The 25,951-nt window shown below is 48.0% G+C and overlaps 1 protein-coding gene across 2 annotated transcripts in view; it reads left to right on the top strand.

Moving 5' to 3' along the window:
* The window catches only part of Mbtps1 (membrane bound transcription factor peptidase, site 1), a 50,548-nt gene that overhangs the window by 22,748 nt on the left and 1,849 nt on the right, over positions 1-25,951 (top strand). Inside the window, exons 9-23 of one of the 2 annotated variants that reach the window (XM_028752407.1) lie at positions 1,280-1,382; positions 3,213-3,364; positions 5,492-5,653; positions 7,699-7,843; positions 10,801-10,989; positions 11,647-11,819; positions 13,365-13,480; positions 14,019-14,175; positions 14,830-14,954; positions 15,603-15,680; positions 16,822-16,875; positions 17,686-17,826; positions 20,100-20,231; positions 21,887-22,013; positions 25,431-25,561. In XM_028752407.1, the coding sequence (XP_028608240.1) occupies positions 1,280-1,382; positions 3,213-3,364; positions 5,492-5,653; positions 7,699-7,843; positions 10,801-10,989; positions 11,647-11,819; positions 13,365-13,480; positions 14,019-14,175; positions 14,830-14,954; positions 15,603-15,680; positions 16,822-16,875; positions 17,686-17,826; positions 20,100-20,231; positions 21,887-22,013; positions 25,431-25,561 (1,985 nt within the window). The remainder of the gene's footprint in view (positions 1-1,279; positions 1,383-3,212; positions 3,365-5,491; positions 5,654-7,698; positions 7,844-10,800; positions 10,990-11,646; positions 11,820-13,364; positions 13,481-14,018; positions 14,176-14,829; positions 14,955-15,602; positions 15,681-16,821; positions 16,876-17,685; positions 17,827-20,099; positions 20,232-21,886; positions 22,014-25,430; positions 25,562-25,951) is intronic. The other variant, XM_028752408.1, reaches the window with a different exon arrangement.

Genomic DNA, 25,951 nt, shown 5'->3' with positions numbered 1-25,951 from the left:
TGTTCTGTGGCAGTTAAAGCCATGTGTAGAGACGTGGCACCTGACTTCTTCTGTGGCAGTTAAAGCCATGTGTAGAGACGTGGCAGCTGACTTGTTCTGTGGCAGTTAAAGCCATGTGTAGAGACATGGCACCTGACTTGTTCTGTGGCAGTTAAAGCCATGTGTAGAGACATGGCAGCTGACTTGTTCTGTGGCAGTTAAAGCCATGTATAGAGACGTGGCAGCTGACTTGTTCTGTGGCAGTTAAAGCCATGTATAGAGACGTGGCAGCTGACTTGTTCTGTGGCAGTTAAAGCCATGTATAGAGACGTGGCAGCTGACTTGTTCTGTGGCAGTTAAAGCCATGTATAGAGACGTGGCAGCTGACTTGTTCTGTGGCAGTTAAAGCCATGTGTAGAGACGTGGCAGCTGACTTGTTCTGTGGCAGTTAAAGCCATGTGTAGAGACGTGGCAGCTGACTTGTTCTGTGGCAGTTTGCCAGCTCTTTGACAGAACTTTTGACTTGCTTTGTTTACCATTGGCCCATGCACATCCTCCTTGGGTCTAGTCCTACCTGTGTCTCTGGGAGGAGCAATTGAAGGTTCTTGATACTGGCTTTGAACTCACAGAGGCTTTCTGAGTGCTGGAGTTAAAAGTGTGCACCAACATGCCTGGCTATGACTAACCCTTTTGTCAATCATTTACTATAGCTTTTTATGCAGATCTAGTGCTATGAGGTCCTGGCATGTGTCTGTTATCTAAGAGCTTAAAATTGCAGGGTGAAGGTAGCTGGCCTCACGTTGTCCTGAGAAAGTGTCACACATATAGTAGGTTTAACTGTGGCAACACAGCTATGGATGTGGACTCATCTCAGATAATGTCTGTTCTGGTGAAAGAAGCAGACTAGGTGCACTTGATAGCCTGAGATTGTGTGAGAACACGTAGATGAGTGAGAGACTGACATGGGGCTCTAGGGAAGTCCGTGGCCAGGAGAGATTGAGGGATCCTGAAATCCAGGGAGAAGAGAAATCTTCAAGATGGGCCACTCATGAGTGCTACGGTGGTGAAGAGAGAATCAACACAGGGCCTGGACGCACGGCTGCAGCATGAAGGTGTGAACGTGGCGTTTCACAGGACACCCAAGGAGCAGCCTCCTGTCACAGCTGCACACCCTCGTACAGAAGATCTAAGAAACGGCCTTAGAGTTTTCTGGGAGTGCTTGACTTAGTTTGAATTATTCATTTAAAATTATTTTCTTCCCTTTTTTTTCTCTCTTTTTCTTTTGTGTGTTTCAATCCAGCACTCTGAATAACCCTGCTGATCAGATGGATGTGATTGGAGTGGGTGGCATTGACTTTGAAGATAACATCGCCCGCTTTTCTTCCAGGGGAATGACTACCTGGGTATGCTTTCTGTATTAGCCTAACGTGACTCATAGAGCACTCAGTCCAAAAGCCTTGGTATGTGTCAGTGCACAGGCAGAGAAGTAGCCAAGGCTGTGGATATGTGCACAGACACCCCCGCACCCTAGGGGGAACAAGGGATCAGGGTCCTTTGGTGTTAACTCACTCCAGTGAGTTAGGCTGTCTTGAAGATCCTCAATTCTGGGGGTCGTTTTCCATTTCATATCTTTTTACCATCTTCTGAAACACAAGCATAGGTGAAGTAGACTCAGACTCAATTGTCCAAATGGGGGGAAGACAGCAACTTTCCTCAGTACGAGCTCAGGTTATCTTTGGCCTTAAGTAAAATTAGCCTCATGGGAAAACGTTGGCTGGCAAGTTCCAGACCCCAGGTCCATCCATAGCACTGAAGTCAAAATGAAAGCCCAGTAAGAATAACTGATGTCAGTTCTGTCACAGAGCCACTGCAGAGTGTTGGAAATTAAGCTGCCATGGAGTCAGAGTGTGTCACTTCATCCTTCAAGGGGTGGCTGGGAAGCTAGAACATGTCTTGTTGCTTTAATTTGACTATGTGCTAAGCGCTGAGATATCTCAAGAAGGGTCCAGAGAGATTGACAGCCTTGTGGGAGCTCATAGGCCTTGTCTGCCGCCACCCCCACCCCCTGCGGCACTCTAGAATAGTCTTCCATGCCAGCTCAGTTGTACATTGTGGGCTCCATTAGCTGCTAGGTCTCTGTACCTTACACACAGGACGTCGTCTCTAGAGCTGACCCATTCAGTGCCTTGATGCATGGTCTGGTCTGGTAGACCCTACTCTGAGTCAGGCCTGCACTGTATTGTGTGTTCTGTGTTCCCCAGCATGTCCTTTGTGCTGTCAGGTAGCAAGAAGCAGAGCACCTGCCAGCATCAGTCTGTAGCTCCCTTCACCAACTGTGTGAGGTGGTGTCCTTGACCTTCCACACGGGCTTGGTTTTCGGTGCTATGGAGAAATATTCCTGAGTTGTTTCTGCAGCTGTGGCCAACAGTGTCTTCACACTTTGCCCATGTGTCTACACTCCTTTTATTACTGATTGCCAGGAAAAGATTTGCATTTTAAATAAGTATACTTTTTCTCAGCAGAATATAATTTAAGTTCATGGCCAGTATGGTGGCACATACTTATAATCCCAGCCCTAAAGAAACAAGAACAAAAGATGACAGAAAAGCCCAAGTCTAGTCTGTGCTGGCCATCAAGACCACGTCTGGAGATTCGGAGAGAAGGCGGGGTGTGGGGAAGAGAGTTAGTTTACAATCCTTTCGTGTTTCTCATGGGGTCCACTTTTTAGGGATCTGAAGAGAGTGATATCTGTACAGGCGTGCCTGTCCTCAGTGGTGCCTTACTCTTTGAAACAGCTAATCATAACCATGTACTATTTTTCCTTATGAAGAAGACACTCGTGAATCTTGTAAATGGTTTGTTTGGTTTTGGAGGGTTTTTTTTTGTTGTTGTTTTAGTTTCCTAATTCTCTGACATATTTCTTGATTGATTATCAGAAGATAGAGCAGGCTGCTGGTTCGTTCTCTCAGTGACAAATCAGTGACTACTTTCTGATCTGAGCAGTTATTAGAAATTGTTTTGCTACTTTAGTATTACAAAACACTAAAGTGTTTATTAAAAACACTTTGTTTTTATGTTACCACTAAAGCTTGTCTTTGGTTTCCAGAGTATTTCAAACTCAAACCAGCATCTTCTCAGATAACTGTCTAAATCTACCTGATTTTTTTCACACATAACCCTCCGTGGCTAAGGGCTATAGCTGTGATGAGAAACCAACCTACCCTTGTTTGTAGGAACTACCAGGAGGCTATGGTCGTGTGAAGCCTGACATCGTCACCTATGGTGCTGGAGTGCGGGGTTCCGGTGTGAAAGGGGGCTGCCGGGCCCTCTCAGGGACCAGTGTCGCTTCCCCAGTGGTCGCTGGAGCTGTCACCTTGTTAGTAAGGTGAGTATTGCACGCTGATCTCTGCCCTCTCTGCTCCCTCATCTCCTACAGGAGGCAAACGATCCTTCTGCGCTTGCCCGAAGCTGGAGTAAGCCAGAACGCCCTGCAGGGCACATTTCTTTTGCTCTCCATGGCTCCGTGATGGAGACGCAGCTGGGCTGGACTGTTCTCACAACATGTGTGGCTCAGGCGTTTCCTTGCTGAATCCTCTGTTTCCTTAGCAATACATATTTTTTCTTATTAAAGTTCTGTGCAAAGTTAACATATGTAACATTCTGTCATGAGACCCAGAGAATAACTGGTTTCTGCTGTGATGCAAGTTAACATCGCCATCACCTCATGTTTTGTTTCTGTGCTCTTAGCTAAGCTGTGAAGCCGCTTAGGTCCTGACAGCCAGCCAGTGTCTCTGTCCACAAATTCTGTCCTGTTGACTCTCATCTGTAGGTGGGCCGGACCTTAGTCCTCAGCCCTCCTTCTGCAGGATGGAACTCGAAGCAGCTTATACAGTGTAGTAGACAGGATGGAAGCACACCTGCCCTGGTGTGTGGTCGGATGGGCCGTGTGCCCTCTTCTCAGTTATGTCTGAAGCACTTGCATTCCCCTGACGTCAGGCTTTTTCCTCCTCTGTTGAGGTCTTTGTTGAGATACTGTGTTGTAATAGCACATAAACACACATCTCTACATATTTGAAGTTTGCATTCTATGCTCATTTTATAATTAAGCTAATTGCATGTTCAGTTTCTAAAACCAGAGATTAAGTTATTAGTGATATTGATGAGAGCCCTGTATCTCTTGCCTGACCTTCCCTTAAAGGTTAGAGCCAGGTTCTTAAAAGTGTCTGCATTGCTCAGAAGTAAGTGTGTGTTCTTCTGGAAGCACTGCCTCGCTCTCCCCTGGGGAGCAGCAAAGGAGGGAAGGCAGACTCATACTTTTGTATGTGCTCTATGCTGAGTAGGGAAATCTGCAGGCCCTTGTTCCTAGCACTGTGTAGTATAGAAACAGAGACTACTGGTTTGTTTTTGCCTGTCACATAATTGTTAGCAGGAAGCCAGACTTCCCACTTCTCTGTGGAGCCCATCTTCTGTCTCCTGCCAAGTGAGTGGGAAAGTGAGGAGGCTGTGTTTGCTGCTCCCAGTAGCAGCTCTCAATACAAGTGCTTTCAGCATTGAGGGAGCCTTCAGCATACCTCTCTTCATGTCAGAGGCCACTGTGCTAGTTCTGCAGTGCTGGTGGTGGCAGGAGCCTGTACTGGGGTGGTAGATGCTGAGTGAGGAAGCAGAGTCTACTGCCCTATAACTTGTAGTAGGACTACAAGTAGGATTGTAGTAGGATTCCTCATGAAGGCCTAGCCCTACTGTCTCCTTCTCCTGTCTGTTACCCATTAAAAACCCTGCCTTGGCTCGCAGGTTAATCTTCATCACTAGTTCCTAGTTAGGGGCTAAGTAGGAAAGTAAGTTTCCCAGTTTTACCTGACAACGCTCTCACAATCCAGTTATTAAAACCTGTTTGTATATGATACATAGATGTGAAAACATGACCATTTCAGAGTTAGAGAGAGCCGTGCTGGCCAAGCAAGGCTCCATGTTAGTGTGTGGAGCTGCAGTCTATTGGCAGCATGTTCACAGTGGTCTCAGGCCTCTAAGTCCCAACCCCAAGACAAGGGCTCGCCCTGGAGGCAGTGGTCTCCCCTCACCCTGCACCTCCTGCCCACCCTGTGTTGGGTTCCTCTCCAATATCCACCTGTATTCCTTTCCATCTTTTATCCAGCAGGTGATCCTCCCTGGGGACCCTGAACCTCTTTGTTGGTTTTCCTTCTTGTAACCTGTATGACTGATTTCTTCAGATTATCAGGAAACTGTATTATTTATGAGTTTTGTATAAATAGGCATGAGCCTTCAAAGTCACTGCTGAGAAAAGTTCTATGGAGCTTCCCTGAGTGGTCAGTGTACTTGCCACAAGGACCTTTAAGTTCATAGTGTTCTCCTCTCATGGCTCCACTGCACCAGGAAGTCCGGCTAGATATAACACAGACTGTAGGCCAGATCCTAACCCTCTTGCCAGTTGGTGGCTGTTTGGTTTTCATCCTATACTGAGAAAAATGAGCAAATCCTGCTTCTTCTCCCCCAGCACAGTACAGAAGCGGGAGCTGGTGAATCCTGCCAGTGTGAAGCAAGCTTTGATAGCATCTGCTCGGAGGCTTCCTGGTGTCAACATGTTTGAGCAAGGCCATGGCAAGTTGGATCTGCTTCGAGCCTATCAGATCCTCAGCAGCTATAAGCCCCAGGCAAGGTGGGTGTGTGCTGGTGCTCTCAGCGGCCGTTCCTATCCTGGGCTCTCCTGCACATATAGAAGTGAGGCGTCGCGGGTCATGGCACCTACACTCAGGTTCAATTGTCAGGTTGTAAGCTGCTTCGTAAGGTGCTGCCTGCAAAACCTTGGCTTCTGTGGACCTGCTGATGCTATGTACCTTAATGGGTGTAGCAAAAAGAATGATTTTCATTTCTTTAACACTTTTGAAACAATCTAAGTTTGCAGAAAATTTGCAAAAATAGAATTGTCATATGCTGTTTGCTCTGCTTCCCCAGTGAGGGAGGGATGGCAGCTGCGCTGACCTGACACAGTGTTGGGCGTCACGTGTAACACTGGCTTTGTAGATGGGGCCTCTGTAGCCACGCATGCTGTACACTTCCCCTCGCGTCTTTTACCTGTTGGGGTTCCAGACCCTACATTGTGATTTCTTAACCTGGCCACTGGCCCCTGATAGTTTGCCTGTTTTGTTATTTATGCTTTGATTCTTGGAGTAAAGAGCCAGTGGTCTTCATGAGGGTTTATCTGCTGCTTTCTCATGATTGCTCTAAGGCTGTTTTTCACCTTCTATTTTGAGGTGATTTTAGATTTACATCCAGGTTTCACAAATAGTACTGAGAACCCAGAAGTTCTCCTCTCAGCCTTCCCTAATGTTGGCACGTGAATGTCACCAGGGAACGCTGCTCAGTCTGGAGTGACAGCTAGACAGCGCTGTCGACTGGCCTGCAGGTCCCCTGGGCTACCACGCAGACCCTTCTGGTCCAGGTCCACTGCGGTGCTTGTGTTATGTGTGTGAGTGTGGACCTGTCTCTGAGCCTTGGTGCTCAGCTGAGGATGTGACCCAGTCTGTAATGTAATTGCTGTGTGAGCCTGAGGTCATGAACTCTCCCCCAGAGTACATAGAAAAGGCTGACTGCAGTTGCCCACTCTTGGGAGTTTGCTGGTCAACCAGTCTTAACTGAATCTGTGAGACTCTGGTTACAGTAAGACACCCTACCCCACATAACAAGTTGAATATTCATTCTGAGGTTGACTTCTGACCTTCATGTGCATTCCCACATGTGCACTTGCACATGAAAATATGTACACAAGGATAATGTTAGAAGTTTTTGTGGGTTTTTTGTTTGTTTGTTTGTTTGTTTGTTTGTTTTTTCGAGACAGGGTTTCTCTGTATAGCCCTAGCTGTCCTGGAACTCACTCTGTAGACCAGGCTGGCCTCGAACTCAGAAATCCACCTGCCTCTGCCTCCCAAGTGCTGGGATTAAAGGCGTGTGCCACCACTGCCCGGCTGTGTTAGAAGTTTATGTAGTAATTCAGTTTGCCCGGATATGTTCAGATGAGTGCACCATAAGATGAAGTAGAGAACAGCCCATGCCCACTGTCTGCTGCCGCATGCACTTCCTGCACTTAGACTCCTGACCTCAGGGGTTGCTGGGAATGCTGTTAACCTGGCACAGATGCATTCAGAGACAACAGATGAAAGAGCGTGCAGGGTCATTGTGTCAGCACTTGTGCCCATCTTGGCCAGGCCTCAATCTCTCCAGGCTTAGCATTTTGTGGGAATGTTTTCATGGGTCTCAGCTGAGTGTGTCTGGTGCAGCAGAGCAAGAATACCTGCTGGTAAGTGAGGAAGGCAGCTGATGTGCAGGGAGTCTGAGGGGAATCTAGACTCAGAGTTCCTGTGCCTTCCCCTCCTGTCCAGCTCCCGAGCAGGGTTTCACAGAGCAGGCGGCATTGGTAAGTGGTGTGTCTGCCATGAAAGCCTCCTGAACCTCTAGTCCATAGTCTGCTGCCGCAGAGCTGACAGCCCAGCTGCAGAAGGTGGAGGTGCCTCCTACTCATCTCTGCTGTGCACTGTAGCAGTCAGGAGCAGCACCGTGGGCACACTCCCAGTGCCAGCCAGCCAGGGCACGCACGCTACAAGCAGGCCCTTGTGTGCAGCTCCACTGTGCCACCTATGCCCAGCTTGCTGCCTGCTTCCACGTTGCTCTCTGATGTTGCCTACAGTAACACTCTTCTTGTTTCAGCCTGAGTCCCAGCTACATCGACCTGACTGAGTGTCCCTACATGTGGCCCTACTGCTCCCAGCCCATCTACTATGGAGGAATGCCAACAATCGTTAATGTCACCATCCTCAATGGCATGGGAGTCACAGGAAGAATTGTGGATAAGGTAAAACTTATCTGTGCGGCCTGGCTCAGATTTTGTACCTTAGTTAATATCCCTCCTGAAGTTACGAGAGAAGGGCTTAGCTGGGTGCGGTGCACACTCCTTTAGTCCCAGCACTCAGGAAGCAGGAACAGGCAGATCTCTGAGTTCAAGGACATCTGCCTGGTCTACAGAGTGAGTTTCGGGTCATCCAGGGCTATACAAAGAAACTGTCTCAGAAAGGGGTGGTGGACTTCTTTCATCTGCTCAGGCTTCAGATGGTGTTGGGCAGCTGCTATACAGAAAGTCAGACATGCTCCTCTACAGAGAAGTCAAGGCCTCTGTTTATCCTCTGGCTTTGGCTCATGGCAGAGCGCCTGCCTTTGAGCCCCCCCAACTACTGACTGTTGAAAATGTCTTTGTTCCTCACTGAACACTTGTAGCCTTGTAGAAGGCCTGGCTCTTGTTTGGAATTTTACTTTTATGATTTTCTAACCACTTACTGTGTAGGCATCTTTGGTACCAGGTACTTTAAAACCTATTTAAAAAAAAAAAAATTTGCTTTATATGTGAGTACACTGTAGCTGTCTTCAGACACACCAGAAGAAGGCATCAGATCCCATTATAGATGGCTGTGAGCCACCATGTGGTTGCTGGGAATTGAACTCAGGACCTCCAGAAGAGTAGCCAGTGCTCTGAATTGCTGAGCCATCTCTCCAGCCCTTTAAACATATTCTTTACCAGACCTTATTGCAACCACTTGTTGTTTGTTGTCATTGTGTGGTGAGCAAAAATGTGTTTCAGTCTGTCCACAGTAGGCATCTGAAAAGAGCAATGTGCGTTAGGGTCTCCACATGATGGGTCATCATTGGCTCACTGTGTGCCTTTCCTTGAGCACTTGTGTGGCTTTTGCCTGTAAAGATTCTGCCGTTACTCAGAGCTTTCTTTTCTTCTGAGTTATTTCCTCAGCATGTACTCCCTAGGTGGGACTCCGGGTTACTCCAGTTGTTGGTGCACACATTAAATTCTCTCCAAGGGGGTTTTACCCACTAGACTGCTGCTGCGGGTGTTTATGGAGATGTCTGTACCATGCCTGTCCTGGGTGACACGTCCTTCTCATTTTTGTATTTCATGAGGCTCTTTTAAATTTTGAGTGTGTTGTTAGTGTATTTTCATGGCTATGCCAGCACTGATTGCATTCAAGAACATGTCTTGTCACCCCTGAAGATAACAAGTCTATCAGCGGATACTCGTCCGTCCTCCCCCTTCCCAATCCCTTGACCATCAGTCTGCTTTGCTTTGCTTTCTTTTTTCTCCTCCCCTCCCCTCCCTTCCCCTTCCCTCCCCTCCCCTCCCCTACGTTCCCCTACCCTGCCCTCCTCTCCCTTTTTTTTCTTCTCTTTTTTTGTATTTGAGACAGGATCTCTTTTTGTAGCCCTGGCTGCCCTAGAACTACTATATAGACCAGGATGGCCTCCAACTCACAGAGATCCCCTTGCTCAGTCTGCTTTCCATTCCTGGATCCGCCTGCTCGAAACAGTCCATACTCTTGGTGTGTGTCCTGCTATGACTGGCTTTTCTCACTGAAAATATTTTCAAGGTTCCTCGTGAGTCATTCTGTGGTTTGCCCCCTTTTTCTGGCTGAGTGATACTCTGATGTGTGAATAGTGCCACTGTTTTTGAAAGTGTATGTGTGTGTGTCAGTCTGTCTGTCTGTACCTCTTAGAGATAGATGGTCTGGTTAGTGAAGATTGTATGAAACAGCTATCTGGGGTGGGGACCTCTGTGTTTACGGCTTATGTGTCAGTGTCATTACCTGTGTGTTTCCTTGTCTACTTTCTACTGGAATTGGAATTTCCCCTGCTGCTGTCTCAGTGTCTCTCTGTTTTAGAAAAGATCGTTTTTGCTGGGTTTTTGTTCTGTTTTTTAGAGTTCCCCTCACTACTCCACCCCCAGGCCATTGTTTTCTTGTTCTTGATACGACTTTCTGTGGTAGTTTTATTAATCCTCACTTCTGTAAACATTTTCTACTTTGATGTTGTTGCAATTTTTCTTTTTCTTTTTTTATTAGAATTATTTTTTTATTTTATGTATAAGTACACTGTTACTATCTTCAGACACACCAAAAGAGGGCATCAGATCCCATTACAGATGGGTGTGAGCCACCACGTGGTTGCTGGGAATTGAACTCAAGACTTCTCTGGAAGAGTAGCCAGTGCTCTCCAGCCCCCGGCATTTTTAATTTCTGTGATTTTTTTTTATTTTCTGTTGTTTGAAAAACTAGAAGTCTCCCTTACAGAGGTATAATAAAGTCAGTTTTATATTTATACTAATTCTGTACTTTTTTAATATTTATACTAATATTCTACTAACTCAGTGATTAAACTTTGAATTTGTTCATGTGTTAAAGTTTGTTGTAAAAGAGATCGATGGAATTTTTTTCTCAGTTGCTAACCAGTGGCCCCAGAGTAGTCATGAAAGCTAGGTTTGGTGGTGGTGTACCCTGCAAGGTCTTCTTTCCTGGAACTCTTTTCATTTTCTCTTTTGTATTAGTATTGGCTATGCCTAGTCACGTGGGCAGTTGCCCTGACTCCGTGGCTCGTGAGGGAGTCAGCGACTTAGGTCTCTATGGTTTCAGGTGCTCTCTTGCTGCCTCCTTCTCCCCTCCCCTCCCCTCCCCTCCGGCCCAGACCTCCTCCAAGTGCCACTGAGGACAGCTGGCATCAGTGACACTTCAGTGACACTGAGGACAGGTCTAAAGGTGTCATTTGTGTCAGTTCTCTTTATCTGACACAAGAGATCTCTTGACAGGTGCACCCTGTTTTCTTACAGATTGGCAGTTTTATAGCCTTGGAGAACACACACAGCTCACGTCCTGTCTGTGGCCAAGACTCCATCTCCACAGCCAGGCTCGCTCACTTAGGACTCACTCCTGTGTGCACTCCTCACGTCACTATTGACCTGCTTTCTTTTCCCTGCAGCCTGAGTGGCGACCCTATTTACCACAGAATGGAGACAACATTGAAGTGGCCTTCTCCTACTCCTCCGTGTTGTGGCCTTGGTCAGGTTACCTTGCCATCTCCATTTCTGTGACCAAGAAGGCAGCTTCCTGGGAAGGCATCGCGCAGGGTCATATCATGATTACAGTGGCTTCCCCAGCAGAGACGGAAGTAAGGGTGCACCAGGAAGTGGCTTGTTTTTTTGGGTGTTTTTTTTTTTTTTTTTTTTTTTTTTACCCTTTACCAGCTCCTGCCAAGAGAGCAGAGGTGGGGAACAGACTCAGAGCTGAAGGTCTCCATTTAATGAACCACTGAGGTTGACCAGATAAGCATCATGGCCATGAGCTGTGGACCAGGATTTGCCTCCAGAGCAGCTACAGTTAAACCCACTCTGTGCTTTAGCCTCTGCTGCTGCATCTTAGCAGACAGGACTTTCTTGGGCCTAATTTCAAGCTCAGAATTAGTGCATCTGAAATTGGTCTCCAGGTAGGACATATGGGGTTGGCTTTTAGGAATAAAATGCCTAGATTTCAAGTCTTCAACTCTTCTTGAGTTTGAACAGAATTAATTGCAGTACATGAGTATATGTTATTGCCACACAGTCTTACGTTTAAATTATGTGACTTAAACTGGTAAATAGAAACAGCTTTTCTAAGTGTGGTATGGTACTGCTGTGGATAATTCCAGCTTGAATCCACATCTGAGTTTGAGATCTTATCTCAAAAACAAAGGAAAGAGGAAAAAGAAAAGGTATTTTAAAACCCAGACGAAGGCTTTTCAGAAAGGAGTGCATTTCCAGTTCCTTGTTTCCTCTGTTTCCTCTGTCAGTTAAGCAGCGGTGCCGAGCACACTTCCACAGTGAAGCTTCCGGTCAAGGTGAAAATCATCCCCACCCCTCCTCGGAGCAAGAGAGTCCTCTGGGACCAGTACCACAACCTCCGATACCCTCCCGGCTACTTCCCCAGGGACAACTTGCGGATGAAGAATGATCCTTTAGACTGGTGAGCAGTAGCTTTGCCTGCCTGCTGTCACCCTAGGGCGGGCTGTGCTTGCTCCTGGCACTGTTGGGAGCCTGTGCTGTGAGGACGCCAACTTCTAAACATGCTCTTGTGCAGCAGAAGCTGTGACATTATTCTCTGTTGTCTTGTTTCACTGTCTGCCACTGGGTCGGTCAGTCCCACTGTCCAGCTCCTCTCCATCCTCCCATGTGTGGCCTCTCTTTGTCTCTGTCTTGGGCCTGGGTGGTGTGTCTTTCCTCGTGACAGGTCCTGGTTCTGTTTTTGTTTCCCTGTGTTCCATCTGCTCTGTGTTGGCCACCATGATCATCAGAAAGTAGTCGCTCCTCACAGCTTATTTCAGACTATTCCTCTACTGCCTCTTGGGCCAGACCTGTGTGGCTGCCATGACTTCCCACACTGAGGGTGCCTCCCTCCCTTTCCCTCACACACTGTCCTGCTTGATAGTCCTGCAGGACCTCTAGGCAGCCTCAAAGGCAAGTGTGTTCCTCCTGGTGTAAAGTGAAGCTTAGCCTTCATGCTGACGGTGTGAGGAGGAACGGTATCAAACCCCTTGACCAGGACTTTGTTTTATTTTTGTTTTGTTTACTTTATTTTTAATTTTTTGAGACAGGGTTTCTTTGTGCAGCCTTGGCTGGCCTGGAACTCAATCTTTAGACCAGACTGGCCTTGAACTCACTGAAATCTGCCTCCTTATTGCTGAGGTTAAAGGCGTGTGCCACCACTCTGGCTTGACCGGGATTCTGGGAATCAGAATTCTGATTCAGGGTCAGATTTGCCTTTTTAAAAAAAAAAAAAAAAAAATTAAAAAGCTTTATGTGTATAGCTGTCTTGTCTGCATGCATGTCTGGTATCACTTGTATTCTTAGTACCTACAGAGGCCAGAAAAGGGCATAGCTCCCTCTTGAAATGGAGCTACAGATGGTTGTGCATTGCCACACGGGTGCTGGGTTCTCTGTGAGAACAGCTGACTTTACCACTAAGCTATCTCTCTAGCCTCAGATTTTTCTCTTAAAGTTAAGATTTTCCTGAAAGGCAGGTGATATTGATCCAGATCAGAGACCGGTGGTAGAAATGGGAGAAACTGACACCAGGCAAGGCCATGGCCCAGCACTGGAGCCTGTCAGGTGGGCATTGCAAGGAGCTGGGCTCTAGGTGTTTCTACCAGGCATTAAGACAATTGATCAGCTGTGCAGAAGAAGAGTGCGCATGTTTCTGGAGGAAAGCAAGAGAAGGCGGTAGGCAGTCGTGTGCTTAACCTGGACTGAGTATGCCGGTCTCTGCACCTCCGTGGTGGCTGTCACATGCAGGTGGCTCCTGTTAAGTTACTGGGTGCCTCTGAAGTGCCGCTCAGGACACAGTGAGCTTCGTCCCTGCATCGTTTTCTCATGGCAGTGCTGTGCACGCCGTTGTCTCTTGTCGCTGCTGTAGCTTGTTTGGCCCAGGTGATTGGAGCACGAAGAGGAGCAACCCTGTGCTCTGTCACTCCTGCAGAGTGCTCATCTGAACAGGGTGCTCACTGCTTTTCAGGAATGGTGACCACGTCCACACCAACTTCAGGGACATGTACCAGCATCTGCGCAGCATGGGCTACTTCGTGGAGGTGCTCGGTGCCCCGTTCACGTGCTTTGACGCCACGCAGTACGGTGAGCAGCCTTGCAGGCCAGGTCGTCAGTGTGTGCTGAGTATTCCCATGGTGACCACTGAGAGGCCAAGAAGGGGAGCATGGACAGTCCCTGGGCCACAGTGGAGGTGCAGACCAGGGCTCCCCATGACGTTCATGGGCACTGGTGGTCGGAATGCTCAGCCGACTACAGAGCTGATTGTGGACAGAGAGAGAGAGGGGCGGGGGGTGTGGGGGGGGGAGGATCCTGATTGAAATCAGGGTTGGCTGAAGGGCCTTTTATGCTCTGAGCTATCTTGCTAGCCCAGGCCTTTTTTTTTTTTTTAATACTATAACTATACATTACTCTTTTTCCTAAGTAAATGAAAATTATTATATTGAGTAAATATAAAAACCAAAGAACACAGTTAGCTGTTCCTGTGGCTTGCGGCCACTGTGTATCTTACGTCCTTCTGTAGTGGTACAGGCTGGCACCAGAGATGTGCCAGAGATGGCACTGCTGAATTGTCCTCTGCTACTCAGAAGTGACAGTTCTCAAAGTGTGCCATTGCTTCCGTCAGGCACCTTGCTCATGGTGGACAGTGAGGAAGAGTACTTCCCTGAGGAGATTGCCAAGCTGAGGAGGGACGTAGACAATGGCCTCTCCCTTGTCATCTTCAGTGACTGGTACAACACTTCTGTTATGAGAAAAGTGAAGTTTTACGATGAAAACACAAGGTACAGTTCCATAGCAAGATGCCGTCCCAGCTCCCCCAGCAGGCTTTTGTCCCAGCAGGCTATTGGGTGACTGTCCTAACTTGCGGTTGTCTTTTGTAGGTAGTGGAGTGTGGGTGGAGAAAGTTCTTGTCTGAGTATAAGAAGCTCCTTGTAGAGAGACTGAGGTTTTTAGACTCAGTGCTCTCTACGGGATCCCTCGCTGAGCCTAGACACTTGTTCTTTCCTTTCTGTCTCCTGCTGTTATGTCCTGCCTCCTTCATACTGAACATAAGAAAATTCACATGCACCTAAGACCTGTTACTCAGAGACCTGTGGCGCTGGGTGCTGGAGTGCTGCTGTAAATGCCATGTGTTACGTTGTGGATTTTCTTTAGCATGGCTGCTCCTTTCTCACTTCTGCTTCACTGGTCTGGCTAGATCCAGACTAGGCCTGTTTGGATTTCGTGCTAGTGAAGTGCTAGTTTTCATTTCATAATAGAAATGAAATAGAAGTGTGTCTCTGTAGAGACATATAATTGGCTGGAGGCTTGCCTATTTCTCAAACCAAACAGCTTGTTTAAGTTGACGCTCCTGTATGTATATGTGGACTGGATTTTGTCAGGAAAGAGGAGGGGTATGTGAGGGTTTTAATTCTTGCCTTCTGCCACTTTGATAGGCAGTGGTGGATGCCAGATACCGGAGGAGCCAACATCCCAGCTCTGAATGAGCTGCTGTCTGTGTGGAACATGGGGTTCAGCGACGGCCTGTATGAAGGAGAGTTTGCCCTGGCAAACCATGACAGTAAGGTTTTGTTTGTGTCTGTGTGTAGAGGCATACAGTTGGTAAAATAGTGAGGGTGTGAGCTCCGTGCTTTTGAAGGCTGGGTCTCAGAGAGATGGGACTCATGAGTGAGCCGCAGTATAGAAAGACCTAGTCAGTGTTGTCAGACAGCACACTTGGGGCTGGGCTGCTGCTCCGTGGTCACCTGTCTACATGTGCAAGGACCTAGGTTCAGTTCCCATCACTATTGGAAAGTGAGCTGGGCATGTGGCTCAGTTGATAAGGGATTCACTTAGTGTGCACAAGGCCCGGAGTTGCATCCTTACCACCACATAAGCTGGGCAAGTAATCCTAGCACTCAGGAGCCAGGAGCCTGACAGGAGTTTGAAGCCACTCTGGGATATATAGAACAAAACTCTTTTCAACAAACAAAAAAAAGTTCATACACTTTAAAAAATTTTTTTAGAAACCACATGCTACCAGCATTTTTCCCTTGAAGTTTGACATGATTACTTGTAGTTGATATGTAATAGACAATAGCAGTTTGTCTCTTCAGGTTAAAAAATGTCTAAATAGAAGTGATATAGACCCTGTGTGAAATGCATGCTGGGTCACTGAGTCGAGTGTTGGGCATCTCTGCTCCCTTAATGGTGAGCCCCTGTCTTCCAGTGTACTATGCGTCGGGGTGCAGCATCGCCAGGTTTCCAGAAGATGGAGTCGTGATCACACAGACTTTCAAGGACCAAGGTAAAGAAAGGGTGCTGTCACAGGCCTTAGTGCCCGTTTCCTCTCCCTCCCTCCCCTCTCCAGCTTTCTTGTGTATTTTTCCTACTGTAGTTACTCCTCTAAGTGTCGGGTTTAGTAGTGTTTGGTGTGTCCCATGTGTGCCTCACACACCACTTATGCGTGTTTTGTTGGGTGTTAGGAATGCCAGTAGCAGTATCGGGCCTTCTCTTCCATCTTCTCTGGTTCCTGGTAAAACTGACTGCAGTATTATTTGTATAGTATTGACTATGGCATGTATTCTAGGGGATCCCAAATGAGCAAGACAAACTCTTGCTGAAGATTTGAATACATGTATATAGTCTACCAAAAAAAAAAGGTGGTGGGGTCTCTAGGATGGGGCTCAACATGGTCTTTGTCACCGTCAAAGGGTTCTTCTGTGATAGACGTGCTGCCATGGCACAGTCTCGATGACTGTGAGAGTTCTTAGCCTGATGGAAACTCAAGGGTTAAAACACCATCTTCCCTTTCAGGTGGCATTGCTGACTGTTTACCCACAGCAGACATCCCTCAAGCCTGGGTCAGGCCCCGAGCGTAGGCTGTAAACAGTCCACCTAGTCCACAGAGCGTGCCTGCTGAGTTGGAAGGAGCAGGAACAAACTAGACAGCCTCTGGTTTTGAAAGTTATGTGCAGGGCAGTGGGACTGGACCACAGAAAGTTCTTCCTATGACTGTCACTCCAGAGCTAGGATTCTGAGCTGTAAGACATGTCTAATATCTCTGTTAAGTTCCAGGAGACTGACATGCCTCATGTGATAGCCTGTGACCATGTGCTGGTGGAACCATTTCCTCCTGAAAACTGATGGCCTGTCTTCAGAGTGACCAGCCACACCACCATCAAGATATTACTTTTCTGTAACTGAGAGACAGTTTTACCAGTTGAAAAAGTGAAACTAGATTTCTCAGTTTAACTGCCTGAGGCCTCTTTAAGCACATGGCCCAACTCATTGTAAATTACTCCTTTCTAAATGTTCTAACAGGCTCGCCATTCCACGGCTAAGAGCCATGGCCTCCTAGCTTGCTTGTTGCCTCCTGCAGTTCAGTAATTTGGAGAAGGGGGTAGCAAAAGTAGATTTAATAATGCCTACTTTATCTTGTGTTTTAGTACTATCTACAAGTCAACTGCTTGATGTTAACTTGGATGGTCTTTGGCTGTCAGGTAGGACTTTGTAGAGTGTGTCACACCAGCGCCTTCCTTTCAGAGCTCAGCAGGTTAAAACTGCTGAGCAAGATGGCACAGGCTTGTCATCCTAACTACTCATACAGCTGGGACAAGACAGCCACAAGCTTGATGCCTGCCTGTGTGACCTAGCAGGACACCCTGTCTTATCTGACCTTAGAAAAGGGCTGGGGCTGCAGTTCAGTGACAGTGTGCTTACCAGGTTCTAGGTCCAAGCCCCGGTATCACCAAACAGAACAAGAAAGAGAGAAAAGATAACAAAATAGCAAAACTCTTGTCTAGCTGTGGGGTTAAATGTTTTACAGAGGTTAGGCGTTTCAGCGCTGACGGACATGCGCATTCCTGGATTCTCATGCTGTGTGGCACCTAGTGCCAAGGCAGGCTTAGGTCAAACACTGTGACTACGCTGTTAGCAACTACCCAGGGCACTGATACATTTTTATATCTTGATTCATTGAGCATTTCAAGTTGTGCTGTCTGTTTGGCAGGTCAGGGGGTCTGTTGCTTACATATTAATCTAAACGGCGTGCGGATGGATGGGCACACATTTTAAAAGTTAACTACACTTGTCCTACTCCTGTAAATACAGTTTTGTGAGAGCTGGGATTTTGTTAACATCAAAATTAATAATGCTTAAAATACTGCTTCCCTGTTCTAAGGACTTATACTGTTTTGATTGAATATTGAATTTTGCTAGTCTTAGGCAGGTCAAATTTCAGGTTAAGTGGCAACTAGAAGATCAGTAATTTTCTCCCGAGAACTCACTGCTGTTCTCATTGCTTACTGCAGGATTGGAGGTCTTGAAGCAAGAGACGGCAGTTGTTGAAAATGTTCCCATTTTGGGGCTTTATCAGATCCCGTCTGAAGGCGGAGGTCGGATCGTGCTGTATGGAGACTCCAACTGTCTGGATGACAGTCACAGACAGAAGGGTAAGGGAAGAACACGGGAGGGGGGTTGGAGCCCAGTTCAGTACCCACGTGGCCAGACGAAGGAGTTGAATACAGCCCTCTTTCCTTTGTCCTTGGAACGATACTGGCCAGAAACTGGAGAAGAGACAGGTACTTTGATTGCTGGACTACTTCTTATACCTGAATGTGAACACACAGGACACACACCTCCTCAGACCTTAGAATCCCATCCTGTTTTCCCCTCGGACGGTGACAGGCATGAGTCACTGTCACCTTTAGTACAAAGTCCTTTAACCCAGTTGACCCAGGTCCTACGTTTCTCAGGCTTCCTGCTAGGTTGTGTGACCGCTGTGTGTGTCTTCTCTGGTCTGGCCTCTCTTCAAGTCATATGGCTCAGAGGCCCTAAGTCCTGTGTTCTCCCCTATGATTTGAGAGTTTGCGGTGCTAAGAGCTTTTGTCAGTAAGGGGCCTGTGTCACTGTCTTGAAGACAGGACATAAAGAGGTCAGAATGAGTTCTGTGTTCTGCTCCCCTGCAGCTGTCTCTCGTATTCTCCACGTCTGCAGCTCATGTATTTGTGTATGGACTTCATTTTCTCACTTGAGGGAGGGAGCGGTGGAAGTGCTGCAGGGTCTGTATCTTGGAAGATGTGGGAAACCAGGACTCAAGTCTCCTCTTGGACACTGCAGGGTACTCAGGACAGGGGTGGTGTGGACACGTGCTGGATGTCGCACCTTTCCCCAATTTCAAGTTGATGTTAACAGGATTTCAGTAGCTTACATAAATCCTTAGAATGTGATTGGCTTTAAAGCGTAAGGCTTAAAGTCACAGCAGATAGGAGATTAATGTTTTATTTCCACAGAAATTCTCTTTAAGACCTGAGCTCTCCTGGTAAGAGTCTTTATTAAAATTTTAAGTGCCTAAAGGGACTGTGTGTGCCTGTACATTTCAGATGGCTGCTATTTGGGTCCTTGGGGCTTTTGGCCCTTGGCCAGAAGTGCATGCTCTTCCTGAGCAGAGTGCTTAACAACCTTTCCCACTCACAGAACTGCTGTCATCCAGATAGGTGCTAATGGGATCTGGGCTGGGCAAATAGGGATGGGAGGAGGAGGGAGTAGACAGAGAGACAGGTCTGGGACTAGAGCTTCTGCAGCTTCCTCAGGAAGGACGCTTTGGTAGCTCTGAGTGACAGCTGCTTGCATTCTCACACCTGGACTCAGGTGTCCAGGGAAGAGTTGACTGTCCTGACTAGGTCCACTGACTCAGATAAGGCACTTTCCTCCAATGCTGGACTCACCTTCCCGTGTATATTCCCTCAGAAGTCAGACCTATGACCTGTTCCCACGATGGCTTCGGGTCATTGGTGGCGGCTCCTGTCCTTAGCCCTCCTTTTGTGGAAGCCATTCTTTTTCAATGGGTGTCACATGGTTTTGCCATCCCTAAATGAATGCCGTTCTGTCTTTGCCCATGAGCTGTCTAGAGCTGTGGGACACTCAGGCAGGTTGTCCAATCCAGTCACATTGTTGCTGAGCTGCCCAGGGCCTTGGGACATAGAGTAAAACCTGCCTACAGTCAGCTGGTGCCAGAACAGCCTGTCCTGGGTGGGCTGGAACCCTGCTTGTGGAGAAAGCATTCTTCTGAAAAGTAGGAGAGCCTGCTGGGGTGTCAGCCACACACTGACCTAAACTTCTCCCTTCCAGGCCTCCTCTTCAGGGAAGCTAATATTCTTCATTTTCCTGGAGGGATTCTGTTGCAAGAATTTGCAGCCCCAATAAACCTGTATAAAAACTACACAATCCAGTTATTGTATTTATGAGCCTAGATTGGGCAGGTCTGTCACTATACTAACTTACTCCTCAGCTGTGAGGCCCTTGCTGCTTGCAGTTTCTCCTGGCCACATGATTCTGCTCCATCTTCACTTCCTCCTCCTTTTCCGTCCTCTCTCCTCTTCCTCTTCCTCCTCTTCTTCTTTCTTCTCTTTCTCCTCCCCCTCCTCTTCTTCCTCCTCTTCTTCCTCTTCCTCCTCCTACCTGCCCCAACTCTCAGAGACCTCCCATTTCACCTTTTCCTTCCACTGCCCAGTCACAGCCTCTAGCTTTTATTTGACGAGTTAAAATGGGCAAAAGGTTCACGTGATATCACCTGAGAACGGAATCGACTGCTTGTCAGGCATGGGGAGCAGCCCCTCTTAAGGAGGCAGAAGTAACATCAGAATACAAACTGCACCAGGGCAACCCACAACAGTGTTCTCTTTTAAAAAATGGTTCTTAAGTAGTGTGCCTGTTGACTTTACAGACTGCTTTTGGCTTCTGGATGCACTCCTTCAATACACATCATATGGTGTGACCCCTCCCAGCCTCAGCCATTCAGGGAACCGGCAGCGCCCACCCAGCGGAGCTGGCTTGGCCCCTCCTGAAAGGATGGAAGGTGAGTATCTCTCCTGGTGCCTCAGCAGAGACATGAGCCACTTCAGTGCTGTGACAAGACATAGTACTTCCAGTCTAGGGACCTGCCCTTTAAGGAGGCTGTGGCTCCTTCCCAGTGGAGCTGATAGCTCATCTACCTCTTCCCAGGGTGCACAGAGATTGTGGGCTCTATGTGTGGGCACTCTCCTGGAGTCCAGCGTCTTTTAAAATATTTTTGTATATGGGGGAAATACACATACGTGTGCAAGTGCCTGGAGAGGCCACAAGGAGGCATTGGCGCCCATAGAGCTGGAGGTGCAGGAGGTTGTAGGCTGTCCAACATAGGTAAGTAAGGGCCTGAACTCCTGTTCTCCACAAAACAGCAACGCTCTTAGCTACTGAGTCATTCCACTCCTAAAGTACGGTATTTGCTAGTACTCTCTGGGCACAGGCACTTGACTGGGTACATTGTAAGGATTAGCTCCCAAATGCCTCTCAGTAATCCTATAAAAAGAGATAGTATTAATTTTCATGTGCAGATAAAGAAACAGAAGGAAGAAAGGTTAAACAGTTACCTCAGGTCACTTGGGCCATGTGAGGTGAGCCTGCAGCTCCCTGCACTCCAGGGGCTGGGAGGGTTTGGCTTGTGTACTCAAAGAAGCGAATGTTCCCTCCATGGCAGCACTGTCTGCAGGACAAGGATGTAGGCCACAGATGCCAGTTGGAGTGTTAGAGCAGCAGCCAGCATGCTGCTGTATACCTATGTCCTAGCACTGGGTACCCAAGGGCAGAGACTAACTACATGGAGGCCAGACTGGCCTGTTAGGGTGAGACCACATCTCAAAATAGAAGAAAGAGGAATCTCAACAGCCCCATCAAAGTGTAAGGAGGACTGGGAGGTGGGAAGTGTGAGAACTCCATTCAGATCCTCCCTCGGCAGCCTCATAAACTCTGTATACAGCAGGGCGTGTCTGTAACCCCTGCTCTGCGGGGAGCTAAGACACTGGCAGCCAGTCTAGCGCCGAGTTCCAGATTCCATGAGAACAGTTTAGAGTGAGGACAACCTCCAGCATCGATCTCTGGCCTGCACACACGTAACACACGAACATGTATGTACACTTACTGGAGAGATGGCTCAGCGGTTAAGAGCACTGACTGCTCTTCCAGAGGTCCTGAGTGCAGTTCCCAGCAACCACATAATGGTTCACAACCATCTGTAATGGATTCCAGTGCCCTCTTCTGGTGTGTCTGAATACAGCTACAGTGTACTCATATACATAAAATAAACCTTTAAAAGAAAATAGAAAAGGGACAATTCAACTTGATAATACCTTTCAATCTAATGTTTAACAATTACTTAGGGATGTGGCACCCATGCCATGTGCTCAGCAGCTGTGTGTGGAAGAAAGGCTCTAGTGTGAGCACAGGTTAGAGAATTGTAAACTCCAGCTCGGCAGTGGTGTGCAAGTCTGTAATCTCAGCACTTGAAGTCAGAAGCAGGTGGCTCCAGGGCCACTGAGAGTGTGCTGTGGTGAAGGTGACCAGGCGCCCTATGAGGGTGGTCCTGAAGCACATGGAGCAAGCACAGCATGACAAAACACAGTGGATTGTCAGTCAGAGACACAGTCACTCAGAGCCACCTTTTCTCCTGTATTTTTACAATGGTGCCAACCTCAGGAAACCACCTTCATCGGTACTCCAAGGTTCTTGAGGCCCACTTGGGAGACCCAAAACCTCGGCCCCTTCCAGCCTGTCCACACTTGTCATGGGCCAAGCCACAGCCTTTGAATGAGACGGCGCCCAGGTGAGTGTGTGCTGTGTCATGACTCATTCCTTGTTTATAGGAGAGAATGCAATTTTGCCGACATCATTGTTAATAATCCTGTCTTGTTCTCATTTTCTGACAATTGTATTGATCTTTGGAAACGTCCTTTGGTAGTGTCCTACACTAGAGTGCCTTGGGAAGAAAGGTGATGTCCAGCCAAGTGCTGTCACTTGAGCAGGAGCTAAGCTCTAGCTCCAGTCCAGGGTTTGAAGGCTGTCATTTGTAGCTGTGCTTCCTATCCAAGGTGTTGTGTGTGGAATGCGGGGGTTCTCTCCTTCTGCACCCAGGGCTGAAGCTGCTCCTAGGAGGCATGGCGTCTGCTGTGGCAGTCCAGCCAGAAGTGCATGCCATGTAGGCTATGGCCTTTGCACAGGTGCTGCATTCATGTGTACCCTGAGTGGCTCTGCCTCTCTTAACTGACGTGTTGTTCATCTACTGTCTTAGTTAGGGTTGTACTGCTGTGAACAGACACCATGACCATGGCAACTCTTATAAGGACAACCTTTAATTGGAGCTGGCTTACAGGTTCAGAAGTTCAGTCCATTATCATCAAGGTGGGAGCATGTCAGCTTCCAGGCAGGCATGGTGCAGGAGGAGCTGAGAGTTCTACATCTTCATCTGAAGGCTGCTAGTGGAAGACTGGCTTCCAGGCAGCTAGGGTGAGGGTCTTAAAGCCCACACCCACAGTGACACACCCACTCCAACAGGGCCACACCTTCTAATAGTGCCACCCCCTGGGCAAGCTTATACACACCACCACATTTGCCTTGTCTTCTTTTCTTCTTTTCTTCAGTTTCTCAGATCTATGTTTCCACTGCAGTTTCTCTGCAGCCAGGCAAGCCAAGCTGTTTACCCAACCTGCTCCTTCTGTCTCTCTCTCTCTCTGTGTCATCTTGCTTTAGCAGGGACAAGCTGGGAGAAAATTAACAGGACTTAGTGTCCTAGAGCCCTGCAGACATCCCCTTGCAGGGCAGGTGGCTGCCCGTCTCTCTCGGCCTCTCCTGACACAGGCTTCCTTTAGAGAACAGTGCCTCTCCTCTTGTCTCCCTCTCCTTTCAGAGCTGCCCCTATGCTTGGTTCAGTGATGGACAGACGTGGTGTAGCCAGAGGTGGGATCCCATGTGTGCTATGAGCAGACAGCCTGGCCTGCTGTTGGAGTCTGTATGCTTTACTCACCAGTGTGAGCTCAGGTCCTCAGTGTCCTGCTCGGGGACAATGTCTTAGAATATCTGTCCCAGGAAACCAGAAAGTTGACACCGTGGAGGCAGCTTAGTAAAGAGCTTGCCATGTCCTGAGCTTGATCCGTAGAGCCCATGGGGCTTGTTTGGTTTGGTTTTTTTGTTTGTTTGTTTGTTTGTTTGTTTGTTTGTTTGTTTTAAAAAGGGCTGAGTGCAGCGGGGTGCGCCTGTACTCAGTGTTGGGGAATGCCTGCAGCCTGCTGGCCAGCCAGTCTAGTCAAAGCAGCCACGAGAGACCTTTTGCTAAACCAGTCAAGAGTGAAGAAGACACCACTGTTGACTCTGTGCTGTTCGTACCTGGGCTCACGTGTGCACTCAGAGTCACACTCACTGCTTGGCCTTCAGCAGCAGAGTTCTTCCTGAAGCTTCCATTGAGGAGTGCTTCTCCAGTCCAGTCACCCTGCATCATTTAAAACTTGTAATATGTTTCCATTTTTGAGTCCTTATTTATTTAGAATCTTCTGTTATCTTAGCATTCAAACCAGACTTTATATTCTAGACATGAGTAACAGTTAAGAGCAGCCATGTCAGCTCGAATGCCAGCAGCCCAGCTCTTCCCCGCAGTGTGTGCTAAAGGCTCCGAGAACAGACCACAGTACCTGTGCTATCTGGCCGCCACATCAGCCAGTCCTTCCCACGCTGAGCCTCTCCAGCGTGTTGATAATGCCTGCCCAGCTCCTAGAATTCAATCCTGACTTGCTCCCCGCGGCCCTCTCTCCATGCCACATCGCCGCGCTGCTCTCTTATCTCGCATGTCACATCTTGAGGGAAATTATTCTCAGTCCTCAGAGACTTAGATGGGGTATATTCTGAATCTCTAGATTCTGTTCCAGTGTTAAACAGCTGCCGGCTGCCACACTAAGGGCAAGCTCCCATCTCTGACGTGAGGCTTTTTCCCAGATCTTGGCTGGGCATCCGGTGTCCTTAGTAGTCATTGCTGTGGGAACAGTGACACAAGGCAGAGCCCCCATCCCTCCTCAGAGTGCTGTGAAACTCCCATGGCAACATGAATGCTTTTACCTCAGTGCCCTACTAGGAGCGGTCGGTCCCCACTAACAACAGCTCCAGAATACAGGGTACTTTAGAATGTCTGCTTAGCACCAACCATACTTGGGAGCCTAAGATGCCCCAGGGTCAATGACTTTGTTATTAACATTTCAGACATTAATTCTGAGCAGTAGCACTAAGTCTTGCAAAACAGGCTGGTGAACTTGTGTCAGAGTTAGCCAAGCTGTGCTCAGCCAGGAGCCTCTGGGTTCTGTCTGCCACCCCTCACCACTGACAAGCTTCATGCCTGACTGCTGCTGCTGGGGCTGATTGTGCTTTCCCTCAACTAAAGTAAAGAAGACACAGATCCAGCAGTTTCTAGGTGGGCTGACTACAGGAAGATAAGGAATTCATTTGCGGACACCTTCCTTCTCTTGGTGTACTTAGCTCTCCCTAGGATGTCAACAGGACGCCCTTTGCTGTTTGCAGTACATCAGTCACTGTATTCTTCAGCTCTGATTGGGTTGACCTAAGCAGCTTCCCTGGACCTAAAGAAGCAGCACAGATGAGTCATGCCTTGCTCCGCTCAGGCATCCCCAGTTCCCTCACACAGGTTTTGTTGGCCGTCAGCACAGGCAGGCAGATGGTTCCTGCTCACCTGTACTTCTGTACCCGGTTACTTGCAGATCTGTCCTGTTCTCGTTGTGGGTGCTGTCTCTCAGTCCACCAGGCCGTCGGTCCGGCCCCATTTCTGACCATGGTGGTTGTGCGCTTCCTTCACTGTATTGCTTTGCATTGCTGCAGTTACTTGAAGCCTCAGAAAGGCCTTCTGTGGCCTCTGCTCCTTCCAGAGCTCCAGCCTGCACCATCCTCCTGTCTTGCTGGCAGTGTTCCCAGTGTTGAGCTCAAGTGGACTTGGGTGGGCTGTGTTATAAATCCCTTAGGACAGACCTTCCTCGGGTACTGTCATCTGAGCATGGGAATTTGATCTATCCCTTTCTCAGTACCGGGAAGCAGTCGCTTGCTCTGGCTTCTCTGCTGGCAGTAAGGTGACCAGAGGTAGAGAGTCTCACGTGGCCCTTACGATGCTTGCAGTTTGCTGTGTATCAGCTAAGCATCCTAGATGAGGACAGCTGCTTAGCTTTTTTAATTTTAATCTGTTTCTCGGAAGTAATCTTTGGAAACATCAGAAGCTGCTCTCCATTGACCTGGACAAAGTAGTGTTACCCAACTTTCGATCCAATCGCCCTCAAGTGAGACCTTTGTCCCCTGGAGAAAGTGGTGCCTGGGACATTCCTGGAGGTGAGTCCTTAATGGCATCTTGCTGGGCTAGGTCCCGCTGTGGGTTTGTAGGTGTTTCCCCTTCCTAAGGAGGAAAGCCAGGCCTAGAAATGAAGATGCCATTTCTCTTAGAAAATTCTACATATACATTTTAATTTAAAAATATGTTTCTTTTTATGTGTGTGAGTGTTTGTATGTATGTGTATCACTCGTATGTCTGGTGCCCTCTTCTTCAGGCCCTCTGAACTAGAGTTACAGGTAGATGGTTGTGAGCCACCATGTGGACCTGGAAAGCAAACCCAGGTCCTGGATCTCCAACCACAATAGGTATCCTTGACCCCTGAGCCATCTCCACCTCCTCTATACACATGTTCTACACACCGGATCTCAGTGTGCTGGCTACATGGTGCA

This window comes from Grammomys surdaster, unplaced genomic scaffold (genome assembly GCF_004785775.1).
Source record: "Grammomys surdaster isolate TR1022 unplaced genomic scaffold, NIH_TR_1.0 128, whole genome shotgun sequence".
Lineage (NCBI taxonomy): Eukaryota > Metazoa > Chordata > Mammalia > Rodentia > Muridae > Grammomys > Grammomys surdaster.
Note: the sequence above shows the minus strand (reverse complement) of the source record. Positions and strands in the feature narration are given on the sequence as shown.